Raw genomic sequence first — 15541 nt, 5'->3', positions numbered from 1 at the left:
TCCTGTGACCCTTCTTCAGAACATGTTTCTGATTTCCAGCATTCTCCAGCATCCAAAGAGCAGGAGAATCGACATTTCGGGCATAAGCCCTTCCAGCATACAGTTATATAGCATGGAAACAGACACTTGGGTCAAATATGCCCATGCCGATCAAACTTGCCATTTGATTCCATTTTGCCAATATCCCTCTAAACCTTTCGTATTCATGTACCTGTTCAAATGTCTTTAGGTGGCATGGTGTCTTAGTGGTTAGCACTGCTGCTCCACAGCGCCAGGGGCCCAGGTTTGATTCCTGCCCCGGGTGACTGTTTGTGTGGAGTTTGCACATTCTCTGCGTGGGTTTCCTCCGGGTGCTCTGGCTTCCTCCCACAATTCAAAGATGTGCAGGTTAGGTGAACTGACCATGCTAGATTGCCCATAGTATTAGGTGAATTAATCAGAGGGGAAATGGGTCTGGGTGGGTTACCCTTCAGAGGGTTGCTTGTTGGGCCAAAGGGCCTGTTTCCACACTATGGAAACTAATCTAAAAATGTTGTAACTGCACCTGCATCCACCACTTCCTCTGGTAGTTCATTCAACACATGAACCACCCTCTGTGTGAAAATGTTGCCCCTCAGCTTCCTCATAAATCTTTCTCCTCTCACCTTAAAATTATGTCCACTAGTTTTGAACTCCCCAACCCAAGGGAAAAGATATTTGCTCTAACCTTTTGTCTGCCCTCATCATTTTATAAACCTCGATCAGGTTAACCCTCAATCTCCTATGCACCAAGGAAAATTCTTTGCTGTTTTGTTGTGAGAAACAGTTAAGTACATCAGAAATGAGTAAGAAGGATATCACAACAATGGGGCAAGAACAAGAGAGCATCACAAGACTATTTGAATAGAAACAATCAGTACAGGTACGGTGAAAAAGAAGGAAATTGTCATTAAATTATAGTACTCATTTAGAGAGCTGTAATAGACAAGATGGGCTGAATGGTCTCCTTCTGCATTGTAACAATTCTGTGCACACCATGCTTCATGTATTTCTTTTTGAGGTCTGGGAGGCATTTATACGACATATTTATTGCACATTGCATTGTTGCTCTTCATTACTGACCTGAGAATCAACCACATAGGGCTGAACTTGTAACACGCATATCAGATCAGACAAGGATGATACTTCCTTGCTCTGAAGGGCATCAGGAAAGCATTTGGATCATAAGAGTCACCCAGCAGTTTTTATGATAATTTCTTTGCTGTTAGTCCACAATTTGCCAGATTTGTTGAATTTAGTTTCCCATGTTGCCAGTTTTGCAAGGATTTAAATGGATCACCCCTGAGTTTGGAACAGTGACATTTAGTTCTACATTCTCCTGCAAGAAGAAACACCCTTTCCCCACCCCAAACTTGTCAAAGACCCTCAGAATCTTGGATGTTTCAATCAAGGCACCTCTGACTCTTCTGAACACTTGCAGAGCTGAAAAATGTGTTGCTGGAAAAGCGCAGCAGGTCAGGCAGCATCCAAGGAGCAGGAGAATCGACGTTTCGGGCATAAGCCCTTCTTCAGGAATGAGGAAGGTGTGCCAAGCAGGCTAAGATAAAAGGTAGGGAGGAGGGACTTGGGGGAGGGGTGTTGGGAATGCGATAGGTGGAAGGAGGTTAAGGTGAGGGTGATAGGCTGGAGAGGGGGTGGGGGGGGGGGGGCGGAGAGGTCAGGAAGAAGATTGCAGGTCAAGAAGGTGGTGCTGAGTCCGAGGGTTGGGACTGAGATAAGGTGAGGGGAGGGGAAATGAGGAAGCTGGAGAAATCTGCATTCATCCCTTGTGGTTGGAGGGTTCCTAGGCGGAAGATGAGGCGCTCTTCCTCCAGGTGTCGTGTTGCCATGGTCTGGCGATGGAGGAGGCCAAGGACCTGCATGTCCTAGGTGGAGTGGGAGGGGGAGTTAAAGTGTTCAGCCACGGGGCGGTTGTTGGTTGATGCTGGTGTCCCAGAGGTGTTCTCTGGAACGTTCCGCAAGTAGGCGGCCTGTCTCCCCAATATAGAGGAGGCCACATCGGGTGCAGCGGGTGCAGTAAATGATGTGTGTGGAGGTGCAGGTGAATTTGTGATGGATATGGAAGGATCCCTTGGGGCCTTGGAGAGAAGCGAGGGGGGAGGTGTGGGCGCAAGTTTTGCATTTCTTGCGGTTGCAGGGGAAGGTGCTGGGAGTGGAGGTTGGGTTGGTGGGGGGGTGTGGACCTGACAAGGGAGTCGCGGGGGGAGTGGTCTTTCCAGAATGCTGATAGGGGAGGGGAGGAAATATATCCTTGGTGGTGGGATCTGTTTGGACCCCAGTGGCAGAACCTAGCCCATCCCAACCATTCCTCATTGGGGAGAAGACATCCTTTATTTCCATCCGGCAGAGTTTTCATCCTTCACAATTTCTTTTCGCACAATGAGCCTCAGGTTGATCTCTCTTTTGGAAAGCATGAAGGAAGTCCGAGCTGCCTGGCTCCAAAAACAAACCATATCCTGCACTGAGATGTGATTTCCCCAAGGCTGGGCTACTCCAGAACAGCCAAACCTCAGAGCAATTTGAAGCCATGCATTTTGCTGTTTCCCATGGCGTCGTTCCAAATATACTGCTCTGGGCCTGAATGGGGAGGGACGTCAGATGTGAGGCACCATAAGAATTCTTACTAATTGGCTGCAGATTGCTTCTGGATTAGTCTGAAATGGCGGTCATCACTCACTTAGACTTAATAACATCCTTTGGTGGTCAAGAGCATTCTAGGCATGAGAGTTAATACAAACAGCTCTTTAGCAATCTCAGTGAATTAGCCTTTTCATTACAGAAGTTGGAAACATCAGGTCTGGGTGGCTGCAAACTTAGGAATGAAATCAGATATTTTTATCATGTATTCTCAGCTCTGGATTATGGAAGATGCTAGCATTCCATATTGCAATGGCTCAGAGTGCAAACTCTTTGCTGTGGTCAGTAGCTGGAATTCTGATGATGCTGGGTTCACACACTACTCTACTTGAGCCCAAATCTCTGTGCTGCCGGTCTGATGGTATGTTCTCAGGGGTGCTGTCTATTCAATGATAAAGCAAGGCTTCATTTGCCTACCTCAGGCCAATGTACAAGATCAAACAGTGTAAACAAAAACAACCAGCCCCTTTCCATCTTTGGTAAAAACAATGACTGCAGATGCTGGAAACCAGATTCTGGATTAGTGATGCTGGAAGAGCACAGCAGTTCAGGCAGCATCCAAGGAGCTTCGAAATCGACCTTTCGGGCAAAAGCCCTTCATCAGGAATAAAGGCAGTGAGCCTGAAGCGTGGAGAGATAAGCTAGAGGAGGGTGGGGGTGGGGAGAAAGTAGCATAGAGTACAATGGGTGAGTGGGGGAGGGGATGAAAGTGATAGGTCAAGGAGGAGAGGGTGGAGTGGATAGGTGGAAAAGAAGATAGGCAGGTAGGACAAGTCCGGACAAGTCATGGGGACAGTTACTGAGCTGGAAGTTTAGAACTAGGGTGAGGTGGGGGAAGGGGAAATGAGGAAACTGTTGAAGTCCACATTGATGCCCTGGGGTTGAAGTGTTCCGAGGCGGAAGATGAGGCGTTCTTCCTCCAGGCGTCTGGTGGTGAGGGAGCGGCAGTGAAGGAGGCCCAGAACCTCCATGTCCTCGGCAGAGTGGGAGGGGGAGTTGAAATGTTGGGCCACGAGGCGGTGTTGATTATCTTCCATCCTCCTCAGGGACATTTTGTAACAATGGTGGCAGTCACCAACTCTTTCACGCAAAGGTCACCACAAAGTTGGATTGGAGTGCATAAATACAGAGACTGAACAGAAATGTGAGGATATCTCTTGTGTACTGTGAAGGGATAAAATATCCTAAACACCTCACAAATTAGTGCTGCAAATAGTTGCGCAGATGTCTTACTCTAAACCTGCACCACTTTCCTGTCAACTTCTGTACCAACAGGAATTTGGGGCTGTTTAGATCACCAGCTGATATAGCAGTTATTGACTTTGACTAAAAACTATTTAGTTTTAGTAATGAATCTCAAGCGAAGTGGGGCTGAATTTCCTTCCATTGATGACTTAGAATGTTCTTTTCTATTCTGGGTCATGACTTTTGGTAAAATTGTTGAAGGACATTTACCTCTTCCTGGTTGAAGCTTTAGAATCAGTAAAAGGGAGAATTTTCAATATGAATGACACAGCTCTTGATCTCCTATTCATGCCACATCAAACACTGTGTTAATTTAGAAGTATTTCTAATCAACCTACTTAGACATGGTATGACACACATCTGGGAAAGGGGGACTTGAACTTGGACTTTCTGGCCCAGAGATAGGGACACTACTGTTTTATCATTAGTTTGAAACAGACTGGAGAAGACAAGGTCAAGAACTGTCTTCAGGCTTAGACTTTAAAGCTATGCTATCAATTATATATTAATACGAAATACCACTTACACATTAGATAAGGACTAATCTATCTTCTTTGTGTGTTCATGTTCATGTTACAATCTGGTCTGGTAGAGATTTCCAGAGTGTTCTGACTCCACACACACTATTATTTATGCTCAGATGAGCAGGTCTATGACATCATTGCAATGATGCTCCAGGGCCGGAAACACTTACACAACAGCTGTCACTGTATCACAGGACCTTTCGTTTTTAAGCAAACTGTTTGGACATGCTTTGGCACACCTTGTAGGGTCGGGACATAACCTATGTTGTACAGCAGCCCCTTGAAAGGGCTGGTTTATAATGATAGGAACATTATACCATGCAAGGCCCAATCTCTGAGGTGGAGCTGCCTTTATGCTGCCTAACCCTTTAAAAACTCAGAATGACCATAAAAATGAGGCTAATTGATGTGGCAGATTTGCAGACTGAAAAGTGTTTGTAAAAGAAATTCCTGTCTTTCAAACTTTTCCTTTTATACTTTCTCTAGTTTGACAAACAGGGTTGGATTTCCCTCCCAAGGCAATAAAAATTGATATGTTTCCTCGTTTACTTGGAGGGTACACCCAGTGGGATTCCAATTTCTGCAAATGAGGAAAATTAGGGTGGAATAAAGATGGCTGTCCCTCTAATGAGCTGCTGCAGCCACGGGAGGGGGGGGGGCGAAGTGGCCTCCTTCTTTGCCATAATATTTCTGCAATTCTGTATCTGTAGTTTCTGCAGTCCTCAGCCAAAATTGGGCTCAACAAAATTCAAGATTCTGGTACCAGAATGCTGGCGAATTGCTTAACTAGGGCTGTGGACAGGGCATTAAACCACATGGTGGGGGAGTGGGTTCAGTTGCATGGAAAATTACAGAAAAGATTAAGCGGGGGGGGGTCGCAAAGGTGTTGGGGTAAGGTATTAACATGGATAGAGGACCGGCTGACTGGCAAAAAGCAGAGTGTGTGGATAAAGGATGGCAACTGGTGAGTGGTAGGGTTCTGCAGATGTCAGAGTTGGGACCACAACTATTCCTGTTATATATTTAATATGTGGATGAAGGAACTGAGGGGGTTGTTACTGAGTTTGCAGATAACATAAAGATGAGTGGCAAAATTGGCTAGGCCACTTTTGGAATATCGTGAGCAATTCTGGTCTCCTTCCTATTGGTAGGATGTTGTGAAACTTCAGCAAAGGTTCAGAAAAGATGTACAAGGATGTTGCCAGAGTTGGAGGATTTGAGCTATAGGGAGAGGCTAAATAGGCTGGGGCTGTTTTCCCTGGAACGTCGGAGGCTGAGGGGTGACATTATAGAGATTTATAAAACCATGACGGGCCTGGACAGGATAAATAGACAAGGTCTTTTCCCTGGGGTGGGGTGAATCCAGAACTAGAGGGCATAGGTTTAAGGTGAGAGGAGAAAATTTAAAGGGGGCCAAAACTGCAACATTTTCACGCAGAGGGTGGTCCGTGTATGGAATGAGGTGCTAGAGGAAGTGGTGGAGGCTGGTACAATTACAGCATTTGAAAGGCATCTGGATGTACATGAATAGGAAAGGTTTAGAGGGATATGGGCCAAATGCTAGTAAATGGAACCCCTCATGGTTAGGATATCTGGTTATCACGGACAAATTTGACCGAAGGGTCTGTTTTAGTGCTATACATCTCCATGATTCTACGACTCTACGACGGGTAGTGTTAAGGAAGCGGGAGGCTGCAGAAGGAGTTGTAGAGGGGCAAAGAAGTGGGAAAATGTGACGATATGCACTTTGGTTGGAAGAACAGAGATGTACATTATTTTCTAAATGGGAAAAGTTTCAGACATCTGAAGCAAAAAGGAACTTGGGATTGTCTTAAGGTTAACATGCAGGTTCAGTTAGCAGTTAGGAAGGCAAATACAATGTTAGCATTTATTTCAAGAGGGCCAGAAGACAAGAGCAGAATGTGTCTGCTGAGGCTGTATAAGGCTCTGGACAGACCACGTTTAGAATATTGTGAGCTGTTTTGAGCCGTGCATCGAAGGAATTGGAGGGATTCCAAAGCCGATTTATAAGAATGATCCCAGGGATGGACAATTTGTCAGATGAGGAGCAACTGAAGATTCTGAGTTTGTACTCGATGGAGTTTAGATGATGAAAGGTGATGCGATTGAAACTCACAGAAAACTGAGAAGCCTGAATAGAGTGGACATTGAGAAGATGTTTCCATCAGTAGGAGAGACTAGGACCTGAGGGCACCGCCTCATAGTGAAGGGATGAACCTTTTGAACTGAGATGAGGAGGAATTTCTTCAGCCAGAGAGTAGTTAAACTGTGGAACTCATTGGTACAGTGGGCTGTGGAGGCCAAGTCATTGAGTGCATTTAAGATAAACAATAGGCAGGTTCTTTCTTGGTAAGGGGATCAAGGGTTATGGGAAAAGGCACGAGAATGATGTTGAGAAACATATCAGCCATTAGCGAATGTCTGAACAGACTCAATGGGCTGAGTGGTCTAAATCTGTTCTTATATCTTATGGTCTTCAGTTCAGGAAAAGAATCATATTGGGTTCAAAATGTTCATTTTTGTTTCTCTGTCCCCCGAAACTACTGGATTGGCTGGAATTCCCAACAATTTTCTGTATTTATTTATAATGGAGGTGGAAGTTCTTACCATCACATTCGACTGCCAACTGTATCGCTATCCCACTTAATTTAAGCAAAAGAAAAATCTAGCCTCTGATATGTGAATTGTATGGTTTCATATTAGAATAAGACTTCTATGCTGTGTGTGTGTCTGTGTGTGTGCATGTACGCACCTCTATGCATGTGCCTGTGTGTGTGTGTTCCTATGCAATTGTGTGTGCATGTGCCTGTCTGCGTGCCTGCTGGTTTCATATCTTTTTGATGTAAAATTATTTTATCATTTTACATAGTAAACACCCAACCGAGAATCAAATTTTACATTGCTATTATTGCAAATAACATTCCATTACACAGTAGGCTTTTAGCACCATAAAAAGCAAACAGTGTGAAGACTTCAGGTTTCTAAGTAAAAGATCACTGATGCCAGAATATTCAACTTAACAGCATTTTACTTAAAGACACAAAGATTGTTTTGATTGAAATGTACTGTTTGTTTTGGGCAAGTTTGCTGAATTTGAAATGAAACATGATGGATTCGACTAATTGACAAATGTAAAAATTTAATAATTGACACACCTCATAAATTTAACAGATGGAGAAAAATTATTCAAGTCAAACTATAGACTAATCACAGATCAAGGCAGAATTTCACATTTGTTCTTTCAGTGTTTCCAAACAGACGGCGCAATGATGATTTACTCTGCCATCCAAACACGGTTTTAAATTCCTAGCTTTAATTCCTATGTTTAAAAGGTATAAAAACAATTTATAGTGCAATAGATAGAGGCTCTACTCCCATTGGGCAGAGTTGATGGGCCAAATGGACTATATTTGTTATGAAATCTCATGGTCTATTTAAGATGATCTGGGTCTCCAAAATGGTGGTGTCAATGAACAGATTATGCAGTTGACAAGTTTAAGCTCACCCAGAGTTGAAGTGGGGGTTGAGGAGTAACTTGCAGAGGTTTATAAAGTCATTAGGGGCATGGATAGGATAAATAGGCGATGTATTTTTCCTCGGGTGGAAGGGTCCAGAACTAGAGGGCATAGGTTTATGGTGATAGGTGAAAGAAATAAAAGCGACCTAAGCAGCAACTTTTTCATGCAGAGGGTGGGTGTGTGTATGGAATGAGCTGCCAGAGGAGGTTGTGGAGACAGGTATAGTTGCAGTATTTAAAAGGCATCTGGATGGGTATATGAATAGGAAGGGTTGAAAGGGTTATGGGCCAAGTGCTGGAAATGGGATTAGATTAGGTTGGGATATCTGGTTGGCATGAACGAGTTGGACCGAAGGGTCTGTTTCCTTGCTGTACATCTCTATGACTCTAAGAACTGTCTATCTGCCATCTGCTATATTGATATGTCTAAGATACTACATCTTTGATGTGATGGGTTTTTGTTTCATTTCCAGCAGTCATTAGTCTTTCTGTGTGCAGAACACCCTCCCATATGTCCACATCTCAAATGCCTTCAGTTTATCAATCATCTACTTGTTCATGCCTCTGAGGTATATAACTTTTGATGACAAAATGTAGCACCTCAACATTCTTTTCCTGCGTTTCAAGTTCAGTTTCTTTCAACGTTAACACATTAGCACGAGGGGAAGTAGCTCATGAGAATATGATTAGTATTGCAAAATGAAGGATGTCTCAAAGCTCTTTAGAGCCGATGCACCTATTGAAGTGTTGTAATGTAGGAAGTGTTACAGTCAGTTTGCACATAGCAAGCTCCCATAAACCGCAATGTCATAATGACCAGAAAACCTTCCTTTTCCCTGATGTTGATTGACGGATGAATCAGCCAAGGGATAATTCGGCCGAGGGGTGGGATGGTGGCTCAGTGGTTAGCATTGCTGCCTCATAGGGTGAGAGACCTGGATCGATTCCACCCTCAGACAACTGACTGTGTGGAGTTTGCACATTCTCTCCTTGTTTGCATGGATTTCCTCTGGAGGCTCTGGTTTGTTCCCACAGTCCAAAGATGCGCAGGTTAGGATAGATTGGCCATGCTAACTTGCCCGCAGTGTCTAGGGAAGTGCAGGCTAGGTGAATTAGCCATTGGGAAATACAGGGTCACAGGGATAGGGTAAGGTGGTGGGACTGGGTGGGATGCTCTTCAGAGTGTCAGTGTGGACTCGATGAACTGGAGCACCTGCGTCCACACTGTAGAGATTCTGTGTACTCCACTGCTCTTCTTCAAAGTAGTCTGATGGAATGATTTACATCCACCAGAGAGAGCAAGCATATTCAGGTCATATTACTCTCCTGTTCTCTTTGTCCCGCACTGGACTGTGAAAGCCGGCTTCTTGTTGCTCAACTCGAGGAATGGGACTCAATCATATCCCTGTGATTCAGCAAGAGTGCGAGCAACTGAACCACAGCTAATAGTGTAATATTATTTAGAAAATGATTTGGATACAACAGACTACACATACAAATTCTTGAAGGGGAAGACTGATGGAAATGTAGGAGAGTGAAACAGAGCTAAAAATGGATAACAGGCATAATAACTAAAGACATAACAACAATACTGGACTACCTTTTGAAATATAAACACACGTTACAAACACAGGGAATGCTGGCAAAACTCAGCAGTTTGAAAAAAGCTCATATCCGACTGGAAACATTAATTCTGTTTTATTTTCCACAGATACCACCAGGAGTTTCCCCAGCACTATCTGTGTTTGTTTCAGATCTCCAGCATCTGCAGTATTTTGCTTTTATTAAATGTGCGTGTGGTTGATGTCATGGAATGTCAACTGCAGCACAGGGCAGATCGAGGTGGCGATCTGTGGCAGTCATCCCTCTGGGAGGAAGGTGCAACAAAATGAAGAAAAACAGAAGTCAACACATCTGAAATATCAATTCTCACTTTCTATGCATTCTGCTTATTCTAGACCCATTTCATTGCTTACCACTATCGCCAGATATTGATGTTACTGCATTAGTTGGTGAGCTCTCTGTCTTCACTTTTCCGTTTTCAAACATGTAATTTTCGACCTGCTGCAGCTGCCAGTTCAGGCCGAGTAGATGCATTGCTGATTAAAGAGAAAGTGCATATCAAAAATCAGAAAGGTCAAGGCTCCAGCGATATTTCAAAGCTAAAGAATTACTTGATGAAATCAGCATTGCGTGACATCTTTGTGGAATTTTCTGCCCAGGATATAAAGCTCAGAGATCAAGTCTCCCAAATGCATAACAAACCTGCATCTGAGGTGCAGATTTCTAGGCAATCATTGAGAAGATACTTAACGTTCGATACCCCCAACATTTCAAGAATAATTTCTTCAAATTGCTGTTTTTTAAAATTAAGTACACCATTAAGAAATTGAAATATTTTTAACACATTTCTGTTGAAGCCAAAGTGGTAAATACTACACAAGCGTCACTTTGAGGTGGCATGGTGGCTCAATGGTTAGCACTGCTGCCTCACAGCACCATGGACCTGGGTTTCATTCCAGCCTTGGGCGACTGTCTGTGTGGAGTTTGCATGTTCTCCCCAAGTCTGCTTGGGTTTCCTCTGGCTTTTTTTCCACAGTCCAAAGATATGTAAGTTAGGTGAATGTGCCATGCTAAATTGCCCACAGTGTTCAGGGATGTGTTAGTTTGGGGTAGATGTAGACTAATTGGGGAGGGGAGTGGGTTTGACTAGGTACTCTTTGAAGGGTTGGTCTGGACTTGTTGGGCCGAAAGGTTTGTTTCCACACAGTAGGGATTTGAAGAGACAATTTTATTCTTGTTACAATACCCTAACGACTTACCCACACTTTTTCTCTGCCATCTTCCCTGAGCAGGAAGCTGGAAATTGCTGGGGTCAGATTTTAAAAACAAGAGGGAAAACACCATTCTCAAGGGTGCCTTGGGCATGATAGCCTTTACGCAAGTGGAGGTCACCACCTGGAGTGGGCTGTTGTAAATGGTGTTTGAGGCCAGGAATCAAATGCTGTTCTGACCACCTAACATGGAGGTGAATTCCAAACCATGGCACTGAGCCCTTCCAAAACGTAGGGGTTGCCTGTTTGATGCTAATGGCAAATGCGTGGTGGTGGCCATGTTAGAGGCTGCTATTAACTTGCCAAGAGAGCCAGTAGCTCCTGGAAGGAGCTGTCAGTGCGAGGGAAGGTGAAAGGGCTCTTGCAAGATAAATAAAACTCCAGAGTTAGCCCTGCTGCTTAGATCAATGAAAATACACATTCCGCATGATGACAAATAAACTTTCCTTGGCCCTGCTGTGATCTTGACAGCTATGAATTAAGACAACACAGGTTTTCCAGAATCAAAGTTTAAGAGTCCAATTTTGCACTTGACAGACCCTTGAGAAGCTTCTTATGGGCCATTCCAGGTTTTCCATTCTCCCTCCAATCAGACCTGAGAAAATTACAAACTGTTCCAGAACAGACAGGATCTCAATCAAGATTTAATCATTTCCAACTTGTGCTATAGTGTCCTTATGGATATAGGATTGTATCGAGCTTGTTTGAACACACTGGCCAATGGAAATAGAATCCAAAGTGATCTAATTTGCAGCAAGCCCTGAAATTTAATCCTCTTTCTTTTTAAGTATGACTTATTCGGACCAGCACTGAAGCAATAAAGAGTAATTGACTATGCAGAAATGGGAAGAAGTGTACTTGGCATACAGCCATACTGGGCTGAACAAAAAATGGATTTCAGTGGTGGATATGTTCATTGCTTTATTATTAAAACATTCGTAGGATCATAAGACTGCTTTGGATGAAGCAAGTCTGGAGCACATTTGATCTGATTCTACCAGAATATTAGCTTATTTCCCATAACAAGCACAATGTTGTTCTGCACTGAGTCCTGGCCTCAAACACCCTTTATAACAGCCCACTCCAGGTGGTGACGTCCACTTGCATATTGGCTATCATGACCAAGGCACCCTTGAGAATGGTGTTTTCCCTCTTGTGTCTCACAGGCAAATATCAGCCACCTTTCAACTTATTCCCAACCACAAAAATCCCAATTATAGACATGTCTGTGTTACAGAAAAGACAAAAAAAAAACGCTCATTATATTTCAGTCTGGCTAAAAAAAAACACCATGGGGAGGGTAAAAAAGAAGAAATGAATCAATCACTTCCTACTGTCTGCAAAAGATGGGCAATGCTCAGACACAGTAAAATCACCAAATGGCTCATCGCCAAGTGATCTTCAGCCAAGTCATTTGCATGTTGATGACAGATAAACGCTGCACCTGATGAAAAGACTTAATATCAAGCACAAAAGGGTCAAATTAATTTAATGCTAAATGACACACTAGGTTGCTGATTTCTTCTTTTTTTGTTGTTGTGCAATAGTCTGTGTGCATATTTGGAACTCATGAATAACTAACATACGGTTACAGGTTTACTTTCATGTCCCATATTAAATCTGACAGGATTTCACACAAAGCGCTGTGCCTTATAAAGCTTTGAGCAAAGCAGGAAGCAAGGCTTTCAAAATACTCGGAATACTATAATCAAAACAAGAAATGAAGATGAAGCATGCAGAAGGGAAGATGCATAGTCATGTTCACCCCTTCTGGAGTTTCTGTTTGATTATGTACGCATAATTCTCCATAAATTAGCCTTTATCTCAAACCTCCCGCTGAGTTCATATGCTTCCTGACTGATAGCTAGTGAATTGCGGAGTAAGTTTTCAGACTATTATTGCATGTTGTGCTGCTTCCAATAACAGGGCCCTTGTACTAACCAAATAAGTTTGTGCTCCAAGTCTCAAGGATTTTTAAAAATTGCAGTGCATTGTGGGTTCATCTTGACTACACTGTCCTCACAAAATGTAGCTCAAAAGATTTTCAATTTTCTTTGAATGTATAAATCTTTACCATGCCCTTATTGCACCCTATGGAAATTTAAATTCAGAGAAACACTGGAAATCTTTAAGTGAGTCCAGAGAATAAGAGGTAAAAGATGAAGATTAAGAGCTGTCAGCTCAATCTTGATGATTGTTATTAATGCTGCATTATCAATTAGTGCAGTCAGGAATAAAAGAAACAAAAACGCTCAGCTGCAATGGGAAGAAAACCTTCTTAACCCAAGGCCTGCGCATTTACCAACTCCCTCGTGTCCCAGGAGTACCGTGCAAATTCAGTTATCCAGTTCAGTTAATCAGCGTCATTCTTAAGTTTTGCTTGAACAAGTGGCAACGCTTTAAAAAGTCATTCTGCACAAGAAGCAATCAAGAGGTTTCACAAAGTAGCAACTTTGCACTTTCAACTATCATTGACTCTCCCTCCCCACTGGAAGTCCCAATGGCTTGCTCCTCATTCCAGGCAGGCAGGGGGCACAAGGGCTCTGCACTCCCTTGTAAGGTATCCACGTATCCTTCTTTGCATGGATTGTGCTAGGGAGCAGTTCACAAGAAAATGTCATTTGTCTTAACAGTTGGGAGGAGAATGGCCTCTTAATAGCTGACATACGCTGAGATTTTGAACACTCAACCTTTTGACAGAAGGTGGTTTTAACACCCAGATGTACAAACCTGCTGCTCATGAACTTATCACTCCCTTATTGACATTAGGCCACAGGAACAAACCTCTGCAGCTTTTTCTCTGGGCGCTCAGACAAAACATACACTTTGCAGAGTAGACATTAGTAAGAAGATATAGTTTTAAAAATCACTGGGCATAGATTAACTGACAGAAAACATTGTAAAAGAGCCTCTACTCCATTTCTAACTATGCAGCACTCAGGATTTTTCTGTACATTTTAGAGAGGGTAACTGAGGCTGGCTGTGGTAATCTAGCTGATGACTGTAGTGCACAAATAGTAGACTACAGCTTTACTGTGCAGATCGGAATCCAACAGGCATTAAAATGTCATGATGAACATTCATGATGCAGTATCCTTCCAGCTTATTGGAAAAGTTAAAAATAAAGGACATGCACTTAAGTAATTTCATTCAATCTGGGTGTCCCAAAGACCTGTCAATATTTTTAAATTGTAAGATAAGAATTGACAAGTGGTAAGATGTGTGAGTGTGGGGAAGTATTGTGTACATTGCTGAAATTTAAAAACATTTGCAAGTTCCTGGGAAGTCAGGTCCAAAATTCGAAGTGCAGGCTTTCATTGGGCTAAGTTTATATTATAGTCCGTGCGAATTACAAAAGATATATTGTAGAAGAGAGATCAACATAGCTTGCGCTCACTGTCCTGGGGTAGCATAAAGGTAGGATCCAACAAAAATAAAGAATTCTTCTGGTGCAGAAGGAAGCCACTCAGTTCATTGTGTCTGCAATAGGTCTCCAAAGGAGTATTTGAACTAAATGCCATTCTTCTGCCTTTTCCTTCTAATACTGCAGATTATTTCTGTTCAAATAATCACTCAATACTTTCTTGGATGCCTTTATTAATCCTGTGTCTTCCACACTTCCAGATATGAACCACTCATTGCATGGAAAAGTCTTGTCTCACTTCTAATTTGATTCATCAGCGATGAGTTGCAATTTGTGTCCTCTTGTTCTTGTTCCTTCTCTGCATGGGAACAGTTTTGACTTCTCTTCTTCCAGACTCTCCACGATTTTGAAAATCTCAATCAATTTCCTCTTCGACATCTCTATTCCAAGTGCAAACATTTCCAATGCATTTCTGTAAGTGAAGTTTCTCATCTCTGGAACTATGCTGGTAAACCTCTTATGTACTCATTGCAATGTGTTAGCATCCTTTCTGAAGCGTGTCCCCAGAACTGTATACAACATTCTAGCTGAGGATTAAACAGTATAAGTTCAGCATAACCTTCTTGTTGTCATATTTTATGCTCCAATTCGTGAAGTCTAGGATACGATATGCTTCACTTACTGCTCCCTCCATAAGTTCATGACTTATGCACATAGACAGTCAAGCCTCTTTGCTTTGGCACATTTTTAGCACAGACCCCGTCATTGTTTATTTTCTCTCTGTGTTCTTTTCACCAAAATGTATCACCTCACACTCCTTTGTATTCTGTCATATGCCACTTGTCTGCCCTTTTCACCAAGATGTCAATGTCCTTTCAAAGTTCTACACTATCCTCCTCACAAGTTACAATGCTAGTGATGAAACAGTCAATGACGCTGGTAACTTTGTATCAAAGGACAGCTGAGATTGTTTTCCACTGATTTACTGACAATGCCATATTCCCAAGTTTCGCTATGATCGAAATGACAATCCAACAACCACTCGTTGGCAGATTTCCCATTAATTTGGAATCTTTCTCATCCAGAGGTCTCCAGGATGATCTGCTAAATTTCAAGATAATTGCACTGAGATGTCTGCTTCTCAGCTGCCTTTTTCTAACCATATCTGCCCAGTTGTCCTTGCAACAAATCTCGTTCCCATGTCACTCCTGCTGCTTGGCGCTTGCTTCCAATAAGCCAAACCTTGGCCTTCAGCATGATGATGATAATGGCCTGAAACCACAAGTCCTGCTGCTAACATGGTGTTTCCCATTTTCATGGGGGTAGGAGTGCATTCAGACTGGGATTTGGGTATGCACAT

At 42.9% G+C, this 15541-nt stretch overlaps 1 protein-coding gene across 20 annotated transcripts in view; it reads right to left on the bottom strand.

The window, feature by feature from the left end:
• Nucleotides 1–15541, bottom strand: part of LOC140495521 (teneurin-3) — a 2480372-nt gene that overhangs the window by 177334 nt on the left and 2287497 nt on the right. For all 20 annotated transcript variants that reach the window (XM_072594601.1, XM_072594600.1, XM_072594605.1 and 17 more), the window contains one exon: nucleotides 9960–10082. In XM_072594601.1, the coding sequence (XP_072450702.1) occupies nucleotides 9960–10082 (123 nt within the window). The remainder of the gene's footprint in view (nucleotides 1–9959; nucleotides 10083–15541) is intronic.

Source organism: Chiloscyllium punctatum, chromosome 2 (genome assembly GCF_047496795.1).
Source record: "Chiloscyllium punctatum isolate Juve2018m chromosome 2, sChiPun1.3, whole genome shotgun sequence".
Classification (NCBI taxonomy): domain Eukaryota; kingdom Metazoa; phylum Chordata; class Chondrichthyes; order Orectolobiformes; family Hemiscylliidae; genus Chiloscyllium; species Chiloscyllium punctatum.
The sequence above is the reverse complement of the archived record's forward strand: the minus strand, read 5'-3'. Positions and strand labels throughout refer to the sequence as shown.